This window comes from Apteryx mantelli, chromosome 10 (genome assembly GCF_036417845.1).
Source record: "Apteryx mantelli isolate bAptMan1 chromosome 10, bAptMan1.hap1, whole genome shotgun sequence".
NCBI lineage: Eukaryota > Metazoa > Chordata > Aves > Apterygiformes > Apterygidae > Apteryx > Apteryx mantelli.
Window position 1 is genome coordinate 24204994 of NC_089987.1, and position 15197 is coordinate 24220190.

At 57.2% G+C, this 15197-nt stretch overlaps 1 protein-coding gene across 2 annotated transcripts; it reads right to left on the minus strand.

The window, feature by feature from the left end:
* Window positions 1–3247: 3247 nt before the first annotated feature.
* LOC106484537 (SNF-related serine/threonine-protein kinase-like) lies at window positions 3248–14283 on the minus strand. Of its 2 annotated transcripts, none has more exons than XM_067302769.1 (6): window positions 14263–14283; window positions 12911–13537; window positions 7348–7489; window positions 6837–7049; window positions 6466–6594; window positions 3248–6154 (listed from the first exon to the last, which is right to left on the minus strand). In XM_067302769.1, exons 2-6 carry the CDS (start codon window positions 13497–13499, stop codon window positions 5158–5160), a joined length of 2070 nt encoding a protein of 689 aa, XP_067158870.1. In that variant the 5' UTR covers window positions 13500–13537; window positions 14263–14283; the 3' UTR covers window positions 3248–5157. The 2 variants fall into 2 exon arrangements, with proteins under 2 accessions (XP_067158870.1, XP_067158871.1); XM_067302770.1 differs by lacking the exon at window positions 14263–14283 and adding an exon at window positions 14094–14158.
* Between the last annotated feature and the right edge of the window lie 914 nt (window positions 14284–15197).

The window sequence follows — 15197 nt, forward strand, 5'->3', positions numbered from 1 at the left end:
CATTTGAGACTGACTGCCGATCAAGCCCATTTACTCTTCCTTATTGCTAAGAGCTCCTGCCTGACTCACCCTTAGACATGGCCGGGCAAACCTTACTTGTTTAACCCTTGCAGCTTTGGATCTGCCCCTCTGCTTCAGCCAGCATGGCTGTGAGTCACTGGATTGCCTGGGTGCAAGCTGGGAGCCCTGTGTTACACAGGCCCATGGATGTAGCTTCTGCTGTTTCTGTCTGCGGGCCCAGCCAGGAGTGGGATGAAGCGCATTTTGCAGGGAGTCAGATACACACAGCTGCTGCATGGACTAATTCAGAGACAATGTCTGTACTGGCACCCGCCAATCCCTACCAGCACTCAACTAGCCATGGGCATGGAGAGTCCCTTCCTGCTTCTCACCACCTGGGCACACCTGACGGTCACTAGCCCTGCAACACCCCTCACCTCAGTGTCCAGGGCTTGAGAGATGCCACAGGGATCACCAGGCCTCCCACCAGCAGCACAAGATCTCCAGGGCCCTTGGGGAGGGGAACATGCACAGAGTTTGTGCTGACCGCACAGGGATACTTCCCTGCACCTGATTTCCCTGTTTTTTCCCTGAGAAGCTGGGCTCTGGAGATGGCAGCGACATGTGGCAGCGCCAGCATCGCAACTCTCTGCCAGGCAGCTCTGACCCACCTCAGATGAAGTGCTCCCAGTACTGGCGAGTTAGGAGCTACAGGGAGCATCAGGATGATGCTTCACCATGTTCCTAGGAGGTGGAGTAGGGGAGGAACAATATATTTATATACACACACATACACAATTTGCCAAGAGATTTATACTTTTCAGATGAGAGTTCGTTACCTATGATTTCACTTCTTCAAGCATCTATGTTCTCTGTAATTCTCTGCAATTGGAATTTGTCTCACAGGCAAGGACTGATGAGGGCTGGGATTAGCTCCAATCTCCCGGGTTTCCCTTGCAACTGCTCCATGGAGAGATTGGAGCTTTGGCACAAGAAAGAGGTCTGGACCGATCCTTCCAGAGTATTCGTCCCCAATAACCCCTCCTCCTCCAAATGCCAGTGCTTCTGTTGCTCACCTCAGGGGAGCGCAGTCATCTGGGCAGCCCCTGGTGAAGGTGCGGTACACCCAGAGGGCAGGGAGGGCTTTCTCCAAACCACCACCAGTGGTGGTAATGCAAGAGGACAGAAAAAACTCAGCCTAGTTTCAAAAGTACAAATAGAGCATGTCTGCTTTCAAACTACCTGAAAACCTTTTTTCCTCTGTGCTTGCCCTAAGCAGGCAGGCAGCTGTCTCTGCTCTTGACCCCATGGCTCCTTCCCTCACTATTAGCCCTGGCCAGGGGTAACTGTCTAGGGAAACTTTGAGTGACTTCTCAATCTTGAGTGTTTCTAGCTGGGCTTTTTTGTTTGCTTTTATGATGCATGGCCACAGTGCCCAGGAAGGATATTTTTCTGCTGTGAAGATGCACAATGCACCTGTCCTACCCGTCAAAAGGAGGGTTACAAATCCAAGAGAGGAAGCGGATATAGGCTCCATGAACCCAACTCTTGTCTGCTCCATTGGGAGACTCCTTACACCAACACAGCCAGTCATTTGATCTCCTCTTGGTGCTCCCAAACCTTGCCCTGCACAAGGAAAGCCTTGCTAGCCCCGCAGCTGGGGGCTGAACAAACTCACCATGGAGATGAGGACATTGTTTCCAGGCCATGGATGCTCCCCATCCCATAAAAAGCACATGTCCCAATGCAGAAAGAGACAGAACAGGCCCATGGGCACCCAGTCTTGTCTGCTGGACTCTACTGCTTCATTTCAGGCATTACTTTTCACAAAGCAGGAAAATCCAAGCCCCCATCAATCTCTCTGGCCCTGCTGCTACCTGCCAGGAGCCCCCCAGACTACTACTGCTGTGTGCAATCAGGGCAATGGCTTGAGTGGCACAGTGACCCCAAGCAGCTGCTGTTCCCCAGCCCCAGTTGCATCCTTCCCACTCCCTCGATAATGCCGCTGCTGTCATCCCCCACCGCTGCCCCCATCTACCTCCAGCCTTTGGACATTTTCTTCTCCTGGTTTTTGGAAAATAGAGTAGGCCCAGGCCAAAGAAAAAATGCTGTAATTCCACCCCCCCCCCCCCCCAGGAAGGGAAATCATAGAATCACAGAATCACAGAACGGTTGAGGTTGGAAGGGATCTCAGGAGATCATCTAGTCCAACCCCCCTGCTCAAGCAGGGTCACCTAGAGCACGTCGCACAGGATTGCGTCCAGGTGGGTTTTGAATATCTCCAGAGAAGGAGACTCCACAACCTCTCTGGGCAACCTGTGCCAGTGCTCTGTCACCCTCACAGTGAAGAAGTTTTTCCTCATGTTCAGATGGAACTGTCTGTGTTTCAGTTTGTGCCCATTGCCTCGTGTCCTGTTGCTGGGCACCACTGAAAAGAGCCTGGCTCCATCCTCTTGACACCCTCCCTTCAGATATTTGTACACATTGATAGATCCCCTCTCGGCCTTCTCTTCTCCAGGCTAAACAGGCCCAGCTCTCTCAGCCTTTCCTCATAAGAGAGATGCTCCAGTCCCCTAATCATCTTAGTAGCCCTCCGCTGGACTTGCTCCAGTAGTGCCACATCCCTCTTGTACTGGGGAGCCCAGAACTGGACGCAGTGCTCCAGATGTGGCCTCACCAGGGCTGAGTAGAGGGGGAGAATCACCTCCCTCGACCTGCTGGCAACACTCTTCCTGATGCACCCCAGGATACCATTGGCCCTCTTGGCCACAAGGGCACCTTGCTGCCTCATGCTGAACTTGTTGTCCACCAGCACTCCCAGGTCCTTCTCCGCAGAGCTGCTTTCCAGCAGGTCAGCCCCCAGCCTGTACTGGTGCCTGGAGTTATTCCTCCCTCAGTGCAGGAGCACTCCAGAAATGGAGTGAGGCTATCCCTGCGCAGTCCCAGGGCAGGCAGCACCCTCCCAGGCAGAAGGAGAGGAAGAGGGAGCCACAGGTGGGAATGCAGGGATCAGCATCACCTTTTGGCTGAGCCAGCGACACCGGATCAGCCTGTCAGGCTCCTCCATACATAGGGCTCTGGGGAGGAAGAGCTTTGTGGAAAAGTCTGTCTTGCTTGTCCCTCCGCAGACAGAAACCCAGGAGACACCTGGGGCCAGGGCATGAACAGGAGAGAGAAGAAAACTCCGTTCCACTCTCTTGTCCTTCCCTGTCCTCTGCCTTTGTGCACTGCTCCCCTCTAGCTCCCTCCACTCCTGTGCTCATCCCAGAGTTTTGGCAGGGAGAGAAGAGGGGCTCCAGTCCCTGCACCCATCCCAGGGAGCCTGGCTGATGGGCTACCCCCACCCCAGTTCTAGCCGCGAGGCCTCACTGCCTTCCCACCACCAGAAGAGCTCAGCTACCCAGGACCCTCCCACCCCTGCTCCAATCTCTAGGTCCTACTGCTGTCTGCTAGAGAAACCCAGGCTTCCCAGGGGAAGCGGGGGTGGGCAGCTCTCACTACCGTGCAGGCCTAGGACTTTGTCAGGGCCGTGGGCTGTGTATACATCACTTGCACCCTCCCAGGAGAGAGCCTGTTGTGAAACAGATGCAGAGAGAGGCACAGACAGGGGATGTTGCCCAGAAGAAGGATATGGTCCCACATCCCTGCCCATCCTTGCAGTATCAGAAGGACATACAGCAGGACACCCTGAGCTGGGGAAACAAGCGTCTGCCAAGGACTAGCAAGGGAAGGCTTTTGGGGCTGAGGTAGGAGAGTGGTGATGGGGAGAGATATTACTGGGAGCTATGCACTGTCTTTCTCCATTTGCTTTGATCCCGTTCAAAATCCCTGCTCTGCCAGGATCAAGGGACTTGGCTTGGGCAGATGCTCCACAGTATCCTGCATGGACAGCATCCAGCCCTGGTGCCCTGCCCCACGGAATGGCTATGGGATGGCAACAGTTTTGCTTCTCAGGGACCAGTGACAAGACACAGCAACTACTTTGAAATCAAGAGCTCATTTTATTGGACTGATGAACTTTGCTTTCCAGCGGCTCTGATCCGTTCAGTGCATGCTACACAGAGCTCAGCCTGAACTCTGTCTCACACATTGGTCACTATTCATTTCTTGCCAGCAAGAAAACAAAGAGATAATAAATAGAAAGCTTATCTGTGTAGGGAGGCCTGCAGGACAGCATTCAATTGGGCGCACACATGGGGCAGGCCTGTGCCTGGCCCCAGCTTGTGCCCACATCCAGCCCAGGGGAGGGTGGCAGGGAGGACTGCAGATGGAGAAGTGATTGCCTCAGAGCCATCCCCTGGGAAGGGGGTGGCCTGACTAGACAGCCTGGCCCTGGGGCCACGCATGCTGCTGGGCTGGGGGCAGGACCCCCATCCCGGGAGTGCTCAGATATGGGTAGGGGGATATAGCAATCTCTGTTGAATTACATTAAAATAGACTATTTAAAAAAATTATTTCTAGTAGTTAAAAAATGTGTTGTTGTTCATCTGCCTCCCCATCCCCCAGCCAGTGGTGGACTGGTGGCCAGCTAGGCCCTGGAGATGTCCAAGCAGCCCTTCACCCCTGGCATTTCAGGGCATGCCAACCTGTGCAGGGAGGGAACCCCACCCTGGTGTGGGGTGGGCCCAGGGGTAGGAAGGAAAGGGGTAGCACCAGCATTTGCCAGCTGCACAACAACCACAAACCTCATTTCTAGCCCAGATGGAGGAAATGGGGCTTTCTGCCGGGCATTGGGGGCTGTCCCAATGACCCAGAGAGGGTGACAGCTCCCTCTGGCCATGATGGGTGCCCTGGGGATGCTCTGTCCCAGCTTACCTCCTGCTTGGTGCCCAGCCAGCCTGTAAGGAGCAGCTGCAGGTACCCAAGGTGGGTGCTAGGCCCTGGGTGCCAGTGGGAGGTGGCACAGAGCAGGTAGGTTGGGGACTGCAGGAAGGGGTGGCAAAGCAGGTGGAGCAGGGCCACATGGGAGGGGTAGCATGCCCATCCCCAGTCCCTCAGCCTCTGCTCTGTGGGGCAAAGGAAGGATGAAACAGAGGGGAGCAGGGTTGAAGCAGCATGAAGGCTCTCAGCCCTGTGCGTGCCTGCCAGCACCCCAGCCATGGAGCCACACTCACATCCTCAGCAATGGGGTGGTTCCCTCACAACCTGAGCCTGGGCCTAAATCACATGGCAACAGTTGAACTGCCCCAGGGACAGGAGGCTCTCCTTGGAGCTGGGCCGGATTTTGAAGGCCAGGGCTTTCTCACACAGTGGAAACTGCAGGATCCTGTCTCTGAGGCTGGCACTCTTGTTTTTACCTGGGTCCAGCTTTATCACATTCTCCGCACCTGCCTCAGTGCCCCCAGGGCCGGGGATGGAGCTCTCTGCCACTGGCTTGGCTTGACTGCAAGGTATGGTGGGTGCCTGGGGCCCTTGGGACTTGTCTGCGGGCCCCAGTGAGCCCAACAGGGCAGTGGAGGTTGTCTCTGCCCCCTGGGCCTGAGGGACCCCAGCGCCAGGGTTTTCACAGCTCTTGGGTGACAGGACAGCACCCATTTCCTTGGGGGCCTCTGCCCAAGCGTTCCTGTGCTCAGCATCTTCCTTCTTCACAGTGGGCTCAGCTTTGCCTGCTGCTCCATCACCCCGCATCTCCAGGGAGAACCTGCCAGCCCTGAGCTCTTCATGTCCTTCTCTGATCCCACCCTTCCCATCCCAGGCAGCACATCCCCGAGCATCTGTCACCGGCTGGCACATGCCCCAGCCCCCCACCTCACGCCATGCAGCTGGTTCTGCCCCTGAGCCCAGTGCCTCCCCATGGCATGACAACCGGCAGGCCCTGGAGTGCAGGAAGTCTCGCATCTGCTCCTGGTTCAATGAGCTACTTTTCCTTTCAGTCACACTGGGTTTCCTCTCCTCCTCCTCATCTTCCTCCTCTTCCTCGCAGATCTGCTGCAGGGCCGGGGCACTCTTGGTAATAGTTGTCTCGATGACGGGGGCCTTCAGCAGTGCTCGAGCGTGCTGCCTGCTTCCATGGCTGATATCTCCATCATTGCCCCTGATGTGCAGGGAGGGTGGCTGGGGGCCGGGACCTGCGGTGAGGCTGGTTGGCACCTCTGTGAACGGTGAAAGGTCGCTGGTTCTGCCCATGGGGCTGAAAGTGTCCGACAAGTTGGTCCTGAGAGATAGGGGGAATGGAAGAGTCAGTCCAGCCTGGAGCATGGCCATGCACTGACACAGGGGAACAGTGAGGTCTGAGGCATGAACAGGGATGTGGGGCCAGCAGGGACCCTGTGTGGGGGCTACATGGGCATCCTGGTATCCTGTGGGGACCATTTTCTCCACCCTGCACCTGCAGAATGTGCTCAGTCTGGGCTTTGGGCAGTGTGCCAGGGCTGGCCATTGCCTGCTCTGGCCTGTGGGACTGGAGGGCCCAGTATGAGGTTGGCAGGGGCACCGGGCATGGGGATCTGGAGTAGCAGGGCTCACCTGCTCTGGACCTGCTTGGCCAGGTTGTAGACAAGGCTTAGACGGTGGCCCTGCTTCTCCCTCAGCATCCTCTCCGCCAGCAGGAAGTACGTAGCCGTGATGTGGTTGTAGCGGTCAGCCTCGAGAGCCCTAGGGGATGTGGCAGGGAGGGGAGGAAAGGGAGAGACAAGCCCAGCACCCACATCAGTGCATGAAGGAGTGCTGCTAGCCATGCATTACCCAGGAGATGTGCTTGGAGGGACCATCCCCCAGCCCCCCAAGCCTCAGGAGCTCTTCTTTAGGGAGTCCTGCCTCAGTATCCCCTCTGCTCCCTCCCACCTGACAGCCAGACAACACTGACTGCACATGTGGGGACACACCCCATCACTCACTCCTGGATGGTGTCCCGGTCTGCAATGTTCCCACATGTCATGGCCTGGATGATGATGTCATGCTCCTCCTTGGACACCCGCTTGTGTGACGTGAGGGGCAGCAGGGAGTGGCTGGCGGGGGACGGGTCCACCCCCTGCAGCCATGCGTGGCTCTCAATCTGCTCCAGGGAGGCACGCTGCTTGGGGTCCCGCTGCAGCATCCTGGAGATGAGACTGCCAGGAGAAGGCATGTGTCAAATCCAGCAGTAGAGTGTATGCATAGGGCTGCAAAACACAACCCAGCACAGCTGCGATCTGAGACCAGATAGCACTCACCCCAGAGCTGCTGCAAGACCACAGCTTATTGCCCACCCAGCCTCCAAATATCCCCACCCCTTCGTGGATGGGGCACCCACCCACAAGGGCAGTGAGTCAGGCAGCACCGATGGGTGTCCACCTGCGGCATGCTGTACTAGGGCCAGGAGGCCCAACATGCCAGTGAGGGGGGGATTGGGTGGGGAGAGGTGCGTACTCAGAGCACTGTGCTGACACGTGTGGTGGGACAGTGTAGCGACAGTCCATGATCATGGTGAGCGTCTCGCTGTCGTTGGCCTCCTGGAAGGGTGGGTGGCCACACACCAGCATGTAGAGGATGACACCCAAGCTCCAGATGTCTGCAAGAGGAAGAGAAGGATGCAGCTCAGCAACCCCTCTGAGAAGATCAATGCAGCCACAGCTGCCAGGCTGGGTTTGAGAACCTACAAGGAAAGCCCAGACCTTTGGCATTGCCCTGGGGGGGAGCAGCTCCACAGGTTTTGTTGAGCACTTAGTGTCCATAGGGGCTGCAGAGTGTGAGAGCAGAAACGAGGTCTGTGCTCATGCAGAGATCCCATACTCTCCAGGAGAACAGGTCTGGGCCAAGTCTTGGCGCCTGAAGGTGTTCAGACTGCATCCTCCACTGCGCAGGAGAGAGCTCAAACACCAGGGCCCTTTGGAGGGGATGCCTGCTGCATCTGCCCTCAGTACTGATCCAACAGGTAATAACGGAGCAGAGAACACAGGCAGGAATGGCTCTTGCAAGGTTGCTCCCCAGGGGTGATGGCTCCCAGGTCCTACCCCACAGACAGCAGGACTACAGCCCCACCAAGGTGGGGGGGAAGGACCTTCCCAATCCCCTAATCTGAGCCAGTCTCAAGGCACTTCACAAAAGAGGTTGTGTTGTTATCCTCATTTCATAGGCAGGGACATGGAGACCAGTCCTGAGCCACTGCCCCATGCTCTATCCACCTCCTTGTCACTGACCCATGCCACCATTTTAGGTCACCTGCAATTACTCAGATCAACTCAGCCGTGCCCTTTACTGACACAGGGACACCATGGGGATTGCACAGATGGGAACATGGATTGTGTGACCCCGAATCCCACAGGGCAGCAGTTAGGCTGTGCTTGGGGTCTTAATGCACGAATGCGCTTTGGAAAGGCTCCAACCGAAGGCAGGCCTAGCTACACATAGCAGAAGCAGCAGGGACACAGTGTACAGGCAGGGTACAGCCCCAACAAGCCACACTGAGGGACTGGGGCTTCTGGTGCACATTCCCAAATGTGGGTGAAAGCTTCCTACTAAAGCCCAGGGGTAGGGTAGCCATTTCTGCGTATTTCTGTGTGACTGGGCGTGCACACATCTGCTTGCACATGGTATGCAGGAAGCAGCATGCAATATTCATGTACAGAGGAGCACGTGTCATCCCACAGATGCAAACGCCCAGGTGTGTTGGCCTTTCACATGCAAGAGAGGACATATGGGTACTACATGATACAGGGCCAGATCCATCAGTGGGCACAAAAACAAGCACGTTTGTGTCTGAAGGCCAGGGCCCTCTCGGCAAATGTGGGGCTTAAGGGACAGTCCATGCGCGTATTCCATGCAAGCATGGGGAAGGGTGCTACGCAAATGCAGCAGGCACACTCCTGCCCTGGGCAGGACATCAGCACAGCACAGGGACTGGAACAGAGAGTGCAGGCACTTCCCCTAGAGCTGTCACTGCTTGTGGTCGAGACACAGTTACTTGTCCCTCACAGTTACATGCCCACCCACAGTTACAGCAGGAGTTCAAGTAGGTACAATCTGTTTTGTACAACCACATACAGTCAGCAACCACATCTCCCCAAGCAGCAGAAGCATTAAACCACTTGGGTTGTTTCATATGCAAACATGCAAGTGCCCCAGCTTTTCTTTGATATGCTATGGGATGTCAGAGCATCTCAGTTTCATACCCATTGCCCAACTCCCCTTACAGCCCCAGACCAGGAGAGCACAGGACGGCATCCCGATGATCACTGAAAAGGGCCAAGGGATTTGGCAGGGAAGCTAAAGCATCACAGATAGTCACTAATGCACAAGGGCCCATCCTTTTGCTAGTCAGCTTCCGAGACCTCAAACCACGTGCTTGGTCATTCACTCAGCTCAAGAGCAGAACTTGGGCCCAGGAACTGGGACATGAGGGGAAAGGACCCCTGGGGCAAGAAGCACCCTGCAAAGAAAAGGGCCAGGGAGCTGTGCTCCAGAGTGGCTGCCATCCAGTGACAGGGTTGCTGAGGTTAAGTCACTCATGTGAGTGGCTTCAGGCAGCTTTCCAGGTCACACTCGGCACAGGGGCATTTGCTATTTGCACAGGCAGGCAGCAGAACGGGGCACAGCAGCCTGCAGGAATGGATGGAGCAACTAGGAGGGGCACTGCTCATGGGTGTGCTGGGCACACCTCTGGGGTCTGAGGCTCAAGCAGTGGCAGTTGCCCTGTGGTGCAGTCAAGACAAGGGTATAGGCTGCCAGAGGTCCAGTGCAAAAAGCACTGGTGCCCAAGGGCCCTGCAGTCCACAAGCAGCCCTTGGAGAGGAACAGCCTTCATGCTCACTCCCCTGCCGACTATAAATAACCTGGCATGTGACAGGCGCTTCCTGCGCTGGCAGCTGCTCTTGAAATCCCACTGCTCACAAACAGCCCTCCAAGCACAGGGCCCCAGGAAACACCTCTGGGAAACAGCCCAGTGCAGGGGGGTGGAGGGCAAGGATGAACACCCTGGTGCTTACACAAATCTTCACCAGGCCCAGCCAAAGAGGAGGAAAGCAGCAGACCTGGGGGCTCAGGCCAGCCCAGCAACACCATTTCTCACCCTACCATCTCATGGCACAGCCAGGGGCTCCAGTACAGCCCCAGTCTACAGTGTTCAGGGTGCTAGAGCAGGACAGGGCACAGCCCACAGGAGTGCCCTGGCTTAGCAGGATGGTGGCCACAGGAAAAGGAAAAGTCCTTCCTGCCATGACAATGGGAGGCCAGGGAGCAGCGGATGCTCTCACACCCTTCTCCTGCCCATGGCCCCACAGAGGCTGGGCTTTGGACACTGCTGGAGGGACAGGAAGGCGGCATGCCAGGACTGCTAGAGGAGGGAGCAGGGCTCTGTCCATCTCTCCTGATGGAGAAGGTGCCCTAAGCTGTGCCTGCACAGCCTTGCAGGGCTTGCAGATGGCTGTGCCACACAGGAAAGGTGCTTGCTGCTGGGGGCAAGCATCTAACAGCCAGGCCATGCCAGTACCTGACAACAACCTGACACAAGAGTGAAGGAGATGTTCCTGCTCTGAAAGGGACCACCCTGGACATGCATGGGGAGGGATGGTTCCCAGGAGCCCTCCAGAGATGATCTTGAGTCTGGGAGTCCAGGCCTCTGAAAGACAGAGACTGTTTTATGGTGCTCTACATCTTGCCCATGGGCCAGTGCTGTGCAGGGCTAGCCCTGCCTGAAGCCCTCGTATCCTGTGGCCCCTCCCCTGGACCCAGCACTGTCAGCAAAAGTTGATCTTGCACGACAAACTGCCCCTCCAGCCTCTCTCAGCTTTTGGGCAGGCAGCTGTGATCTGGCTCTCCAGGATAAATACAGCTGCATGGACACCATCCCAGACCAGGTCACCACCCTCCAGCACAGCTGCTGCTCACCCTCTGGGGACAGGGACAAAATCAGGACAGATGCCAGTTGCAGCACTCAATGCTCAACAGGAGCATTCATCTGCACATGTCTCCCTTGTGACTGGAATATATGAATGCAATATATATCTATATATGCGTGTGTGTGTGTGTGTGCGCGCGCACGCGTGCGCCTCACACAAAGCTCCCTGCTCTCTTCCCTCCCCATTAACAGTACTTATCCCTGCTCCAGTCTCTCTGGGGAGCTTCCCTCCAGCACTGTGTGAGCAAGGAGGAACAGGAACTCCCTTTGCATAGGGATGCGGTTCTGCATACACACCCATACGTTTTTACATCATCTTGCAGTTTCACCTCCGCCCAGGGGAGCTCCTAGGCCAGCTCCATTCAGATTCCAAAGGGACATGTTTGGGAATGCTGCCTCTAGGATGAGAGCCCATCAGCTCTCCCCCCCTTCTAGCCCTTTAATCCTAGCCGCTCTAATTTTGAACAGAGCTGTTTGGCTCAGGTTTTTTTTAAACGCCTTCCAGAAGTCTCTTCTGGACACAGTTATCCTTAAACCATTTTGTGCTGGGTACATTCGCTGTACCACCTCTCCATGGCTAGCCTGGGCAGAGGCAGCTCTCTGCTCTCTACCCTTTCAGAGCTGCAGCTTTGTCCAAGCTCCAAACCTGGTGAAACCAGACAGCAATGGCTCTGTAATCCTGCCCCTTTTACCACCAGGCAGGACTAAGCAATTCAGCTCAGCTGTCCCGTCTTAACACCCTCCATGCCTGCACAAACAGGATGTGTTTTGCTGTCGCTTCTTCTCCAGCCTAGGGCAACTTGCTGCTCATGCACAGTGTGCAACTCCATGCCCTTACAGCCAACCTATACCAGTGCCGGACTTTTTTTTTTTAAATCCTGAAGACAGGCCCAGGGGCTTTCATTAATACTTTTAGCTTCTTAAGTCAAGTACCTGCATTTTATAATTCTGTATCTGCATCGGTTTTCCTCGCTTTATTTGCTTTTGCAGAGCTATGAGTTTATGCTTTTACCTTCTCTTTTAAGCCACAGCAGTTTTCAGTTTAGGAGTCGTCTTTCACAATGCTGAAACTGAACTTTTTCCTTAAGGACTCCCAGTGTTTTTGTTTTTTTTTTTCCTAAATCCTCATGCCCCAAATTCCAGCAGAGCTGGCCCTGATCCCATCATGCCCAGCCTTCCCTCCCACGTCCCATCTGTCCCAGCAGGGCCTCACGGCACCATGCCTCTGCCTGCCTGGCTCCCTGTGCCCCAGCATCATGAGGCCTTTCGCAAAGACACTCTCCTCAGTGCCTCCAGACCCTGCAGCCCCACTCGTGTTGTGGCAGGAGAGTTGGGCAGGCTGGGAGAGGAATAGCACCCCACCCAGAGCACCACAACACAGGGCAAGAAGCCCAGCTGGCCTCCAGCCATGGAGAAGAAATGCTCCCTGGGCAGGGCTGGAGCAGAGGAAACTTTCTGAGCTCCTCAGAAACAGCAGTATCCCAAGCAGGTTTCATTCCAGCATCACACCTCAAAACAAAACAAAACAAACAAAAAAACCCCCACTGGTGTTGTTTTTCCATCAGTTGCTTTCTAGAACTGCTCCTCCTGACTGACACCCCAGTAGTACCCACTTCGAGGACACTACAGCAGATTTACAGCCTTTTTCCTACCAAGAGTTCTGCTCTCCAGGGAAGGTCTAAGTAGGAAGAGTCACCCTGCAAAACCTCCTACTCCAGTGGCAAGGGCAGGGCTGAGCAGTTTTAGCCCCCCTGGCACATGATTCTTCCCTGGAAGGTTAGTGGTGCCACCTGCACCGGATGTCTGGATACTCCTAGCTCCTGTTCATCATCAGGCTACACCAGTGCATGTAGTCAAGAGGGAACCTGAGGCTGCAAGGTACGCAGACACCAGACTGGCAGTGCCAGACTCCAGGCAGAGGACAGCAAAAGCAGAGGAAGACTATGTGCAAGCAAGCAAGTGCATCTACGTGTCACAGCCCATCTGCTAACACAGGAGCAAATGCACACACGCGCGCACACACACACACACGAGAAAGGCACAACTCCAGGGCGAATGCCGGCTCCCATCACACATGGGCACATGCTGCACCCTTACCAACAGCCGGTGCATCGTACTCATCTCCAAGCAGGATCTCAGGTGCCGAGTATGCCAGAGAGCCACAGCTAGTGGTGAGCATCTTGCCAGGCTGGAATCGGTTGCTGAAGCCAAAGTCCGTGAGTTTAACTACCCCCTGCTCCTGGAAGAAGACCACATTCTCAGGCTTGAGGTCACGGTGCACCACATGTAGCTTGTGGCAGTAGGAGATGGCATGGACGATCTGTGCAAAGTAGTGCTTGGCGCGTCCCTCAGCCAGGCCACCCTCGTGCCGCATGATGTGGTCAAACATGTCACCGCCGTCACCCAGCTCCAGGATGAGGTAGAGTTTGGAGTGGGTGTCAATGACCTCGTAGAGGCGCACCACGTTGGGGTGCTGCACCAGCTTCATGCAGCGCACCTCCTGCAGAAGCTGCCCCGCCGCCTCGCCTGCCAGCTTGCTCTTGTCGATCACCTTCACAGCCACCCGCTGTCCCGTGAAGACATGGCGGGCGAGCTTCACCACGGCAAAGTGGCCCTTGCCCAGCGTGCGCTCCAAGTCATACAGCCCTGCGATCTTGCCCTCGCTGCAGCCCTGGGCCCCGGCCATGATCGCGCCAGTGTCAGGCAGGGACAGGCACCGGGATGCTGCGAGACAAGACAGCTGCTGATGGAACAGGACACCCAGCACTGGGCACCGCAGATGTCAGGCACCCCAGGCGCTCACACGTTAAACACTAGGCCTCCCTGCACATCGCACCCACCACCCCAGATGCCTTGGACGCTGGGGCCCCCAGCACCCCAGACAACAGGATGCTAGAGACCCCAGAGACCTCGGGCACGAGGGCCCCCAGCACCCTGGTCACCTGCAATACCTCAGCCCCAACACCCCTGAGCCCCCAGCACTGTGGGTAGTCTAGCACCAACCTCCAGTCCCCCAGACAACCAGGACAGCAGAACCCCAGCACCCTAGGGTCCCCGGTGACCTGAGTACCCCAGAGAGCAGGCCCCAGCACCCCGGGCACCCAGCACCCCAGAAACCCTGGGCACCAGGGCCCAGCACCCCGGGCACCCAGCACCCTGGACACCCCGGGCACCCCGGGCACCCCAGAAACCCTGATCACCCAGCACCCTGGACACCCCGGGCACCCAGCACCCCGGGCACCAGGGCCCAGCACCCCAGAGCTCCCATCCCCCAGAGCACCAGCACCGCAGGGCCCGGGGGCCCCGGGCTCCCCCGGCACGGCCAAAGCCACCCCGGACGCCGCGCGCACGGCTAGCCCCGGCCCCAGGGGGGCCGCGCGCAGGACGCCGCCGCCCCGCAGCCGGTCGCCCCGGCCGCCCCCGGCAGCGAGGCGGGAGGCCGCACTCACCGGCGCCGCGCAGCTCCGACGCCGACGGCGCTGCGGCTCGCGCAGCGCGCCCACCCCGCTGACGTCAGAGAGGCTCGGGCTCGCGCCTTAAAGGGGCCCGGGCACCGGAGCGCGGCGGGGCCCGCGCTGGCCCGCTGGCTTGTGCAGCGCCGAGCGCCCGCGCCGCTGCCGGCCGGCCGTGACTGCGCGGCGTCCCACTGCGCCTGGGTCTGCCTGAGCCCTGCCGCGCTCACGGTGCCCTCAGTGGCGCCACGTCCCTGTGGGCGGCCGGTGCTGAGGCCGGGTGAAACTCGGTGTGCTTCCCGGAGCCCTCCTGCCGCCAGACCTCCCTGCTGCTGGATGTTGCGGGAGGCCTGGGTGCGGGTGGGCCTGATCGTTGGGCTCCCTGGCCTGCAGGTCAAGGAGTGAAATGCCACCCGGCGCAGCATTGGTGTGCGTGGCACGGCAGCGCGTCACCTGTCCATGCACAGCCCTAGCGGAGCCTCTAGGCTGTCACTGGCAGCTTGGTGGGATATCCATACTGCTCAGGACATGGTGGAGGCCAAAGTGTAGATGGATTGAAAAGGGTGGCTGCAGTCAGGTGGCTGTGAAACATGAGGGTCCCCAGGAGTGGTCTGTGCAGAGCCTCTTTCCCCTATCTCTCCCTGGGCTGTCTTGCCTTCCCTCTCCACGTGTGCTCCTTCTCATGTTGCTTCTCTCTGCTGCTGACTGTTGGCCATCTTGGGTCCAAATCTGCTACTGCTGGGGCCAGGACACTGGCTGAGGGACTGGCCTGGGATAGGCAAAGTTGCTTTGCGATAAGCTCCTGCCACACACCACAGCAGATACGCAGGAGCTACTCGTGTGCCATGGGCACTCACATCCCCTTGGGGTGTCACCTTGTTGTGGGGGGAAGAAGATCCCTCAGCCATCACTGCAGCCTTCCTACAGTGGAC

Excerpts from the sequence above, each read along its gene's own strand:
- LOC106484537 (XM_067302769.1), bottom strand. The coding sequence starts at position 13,499 with ATGGCCGGGGCCCAGGGCTGCAGCGAGGGCAAGATCGCAGGGCTGTAT. Across the intron at positions 7,050-7,347 it reads GTGTCAGCACAGTGCTCTGA|TCTCATCTCCAGGATGCTGC; the intron begins GTACGCACCTCT and ends TTCTCCTGGCAG. Across the intron at positions 6,595-6,836 it reads GACCGGGACACCATCCAGGA|GGCTCTCGAGGCTGACCGCT; the intron begins GTGAGTGATGGG and ends CACATCCCCTAG.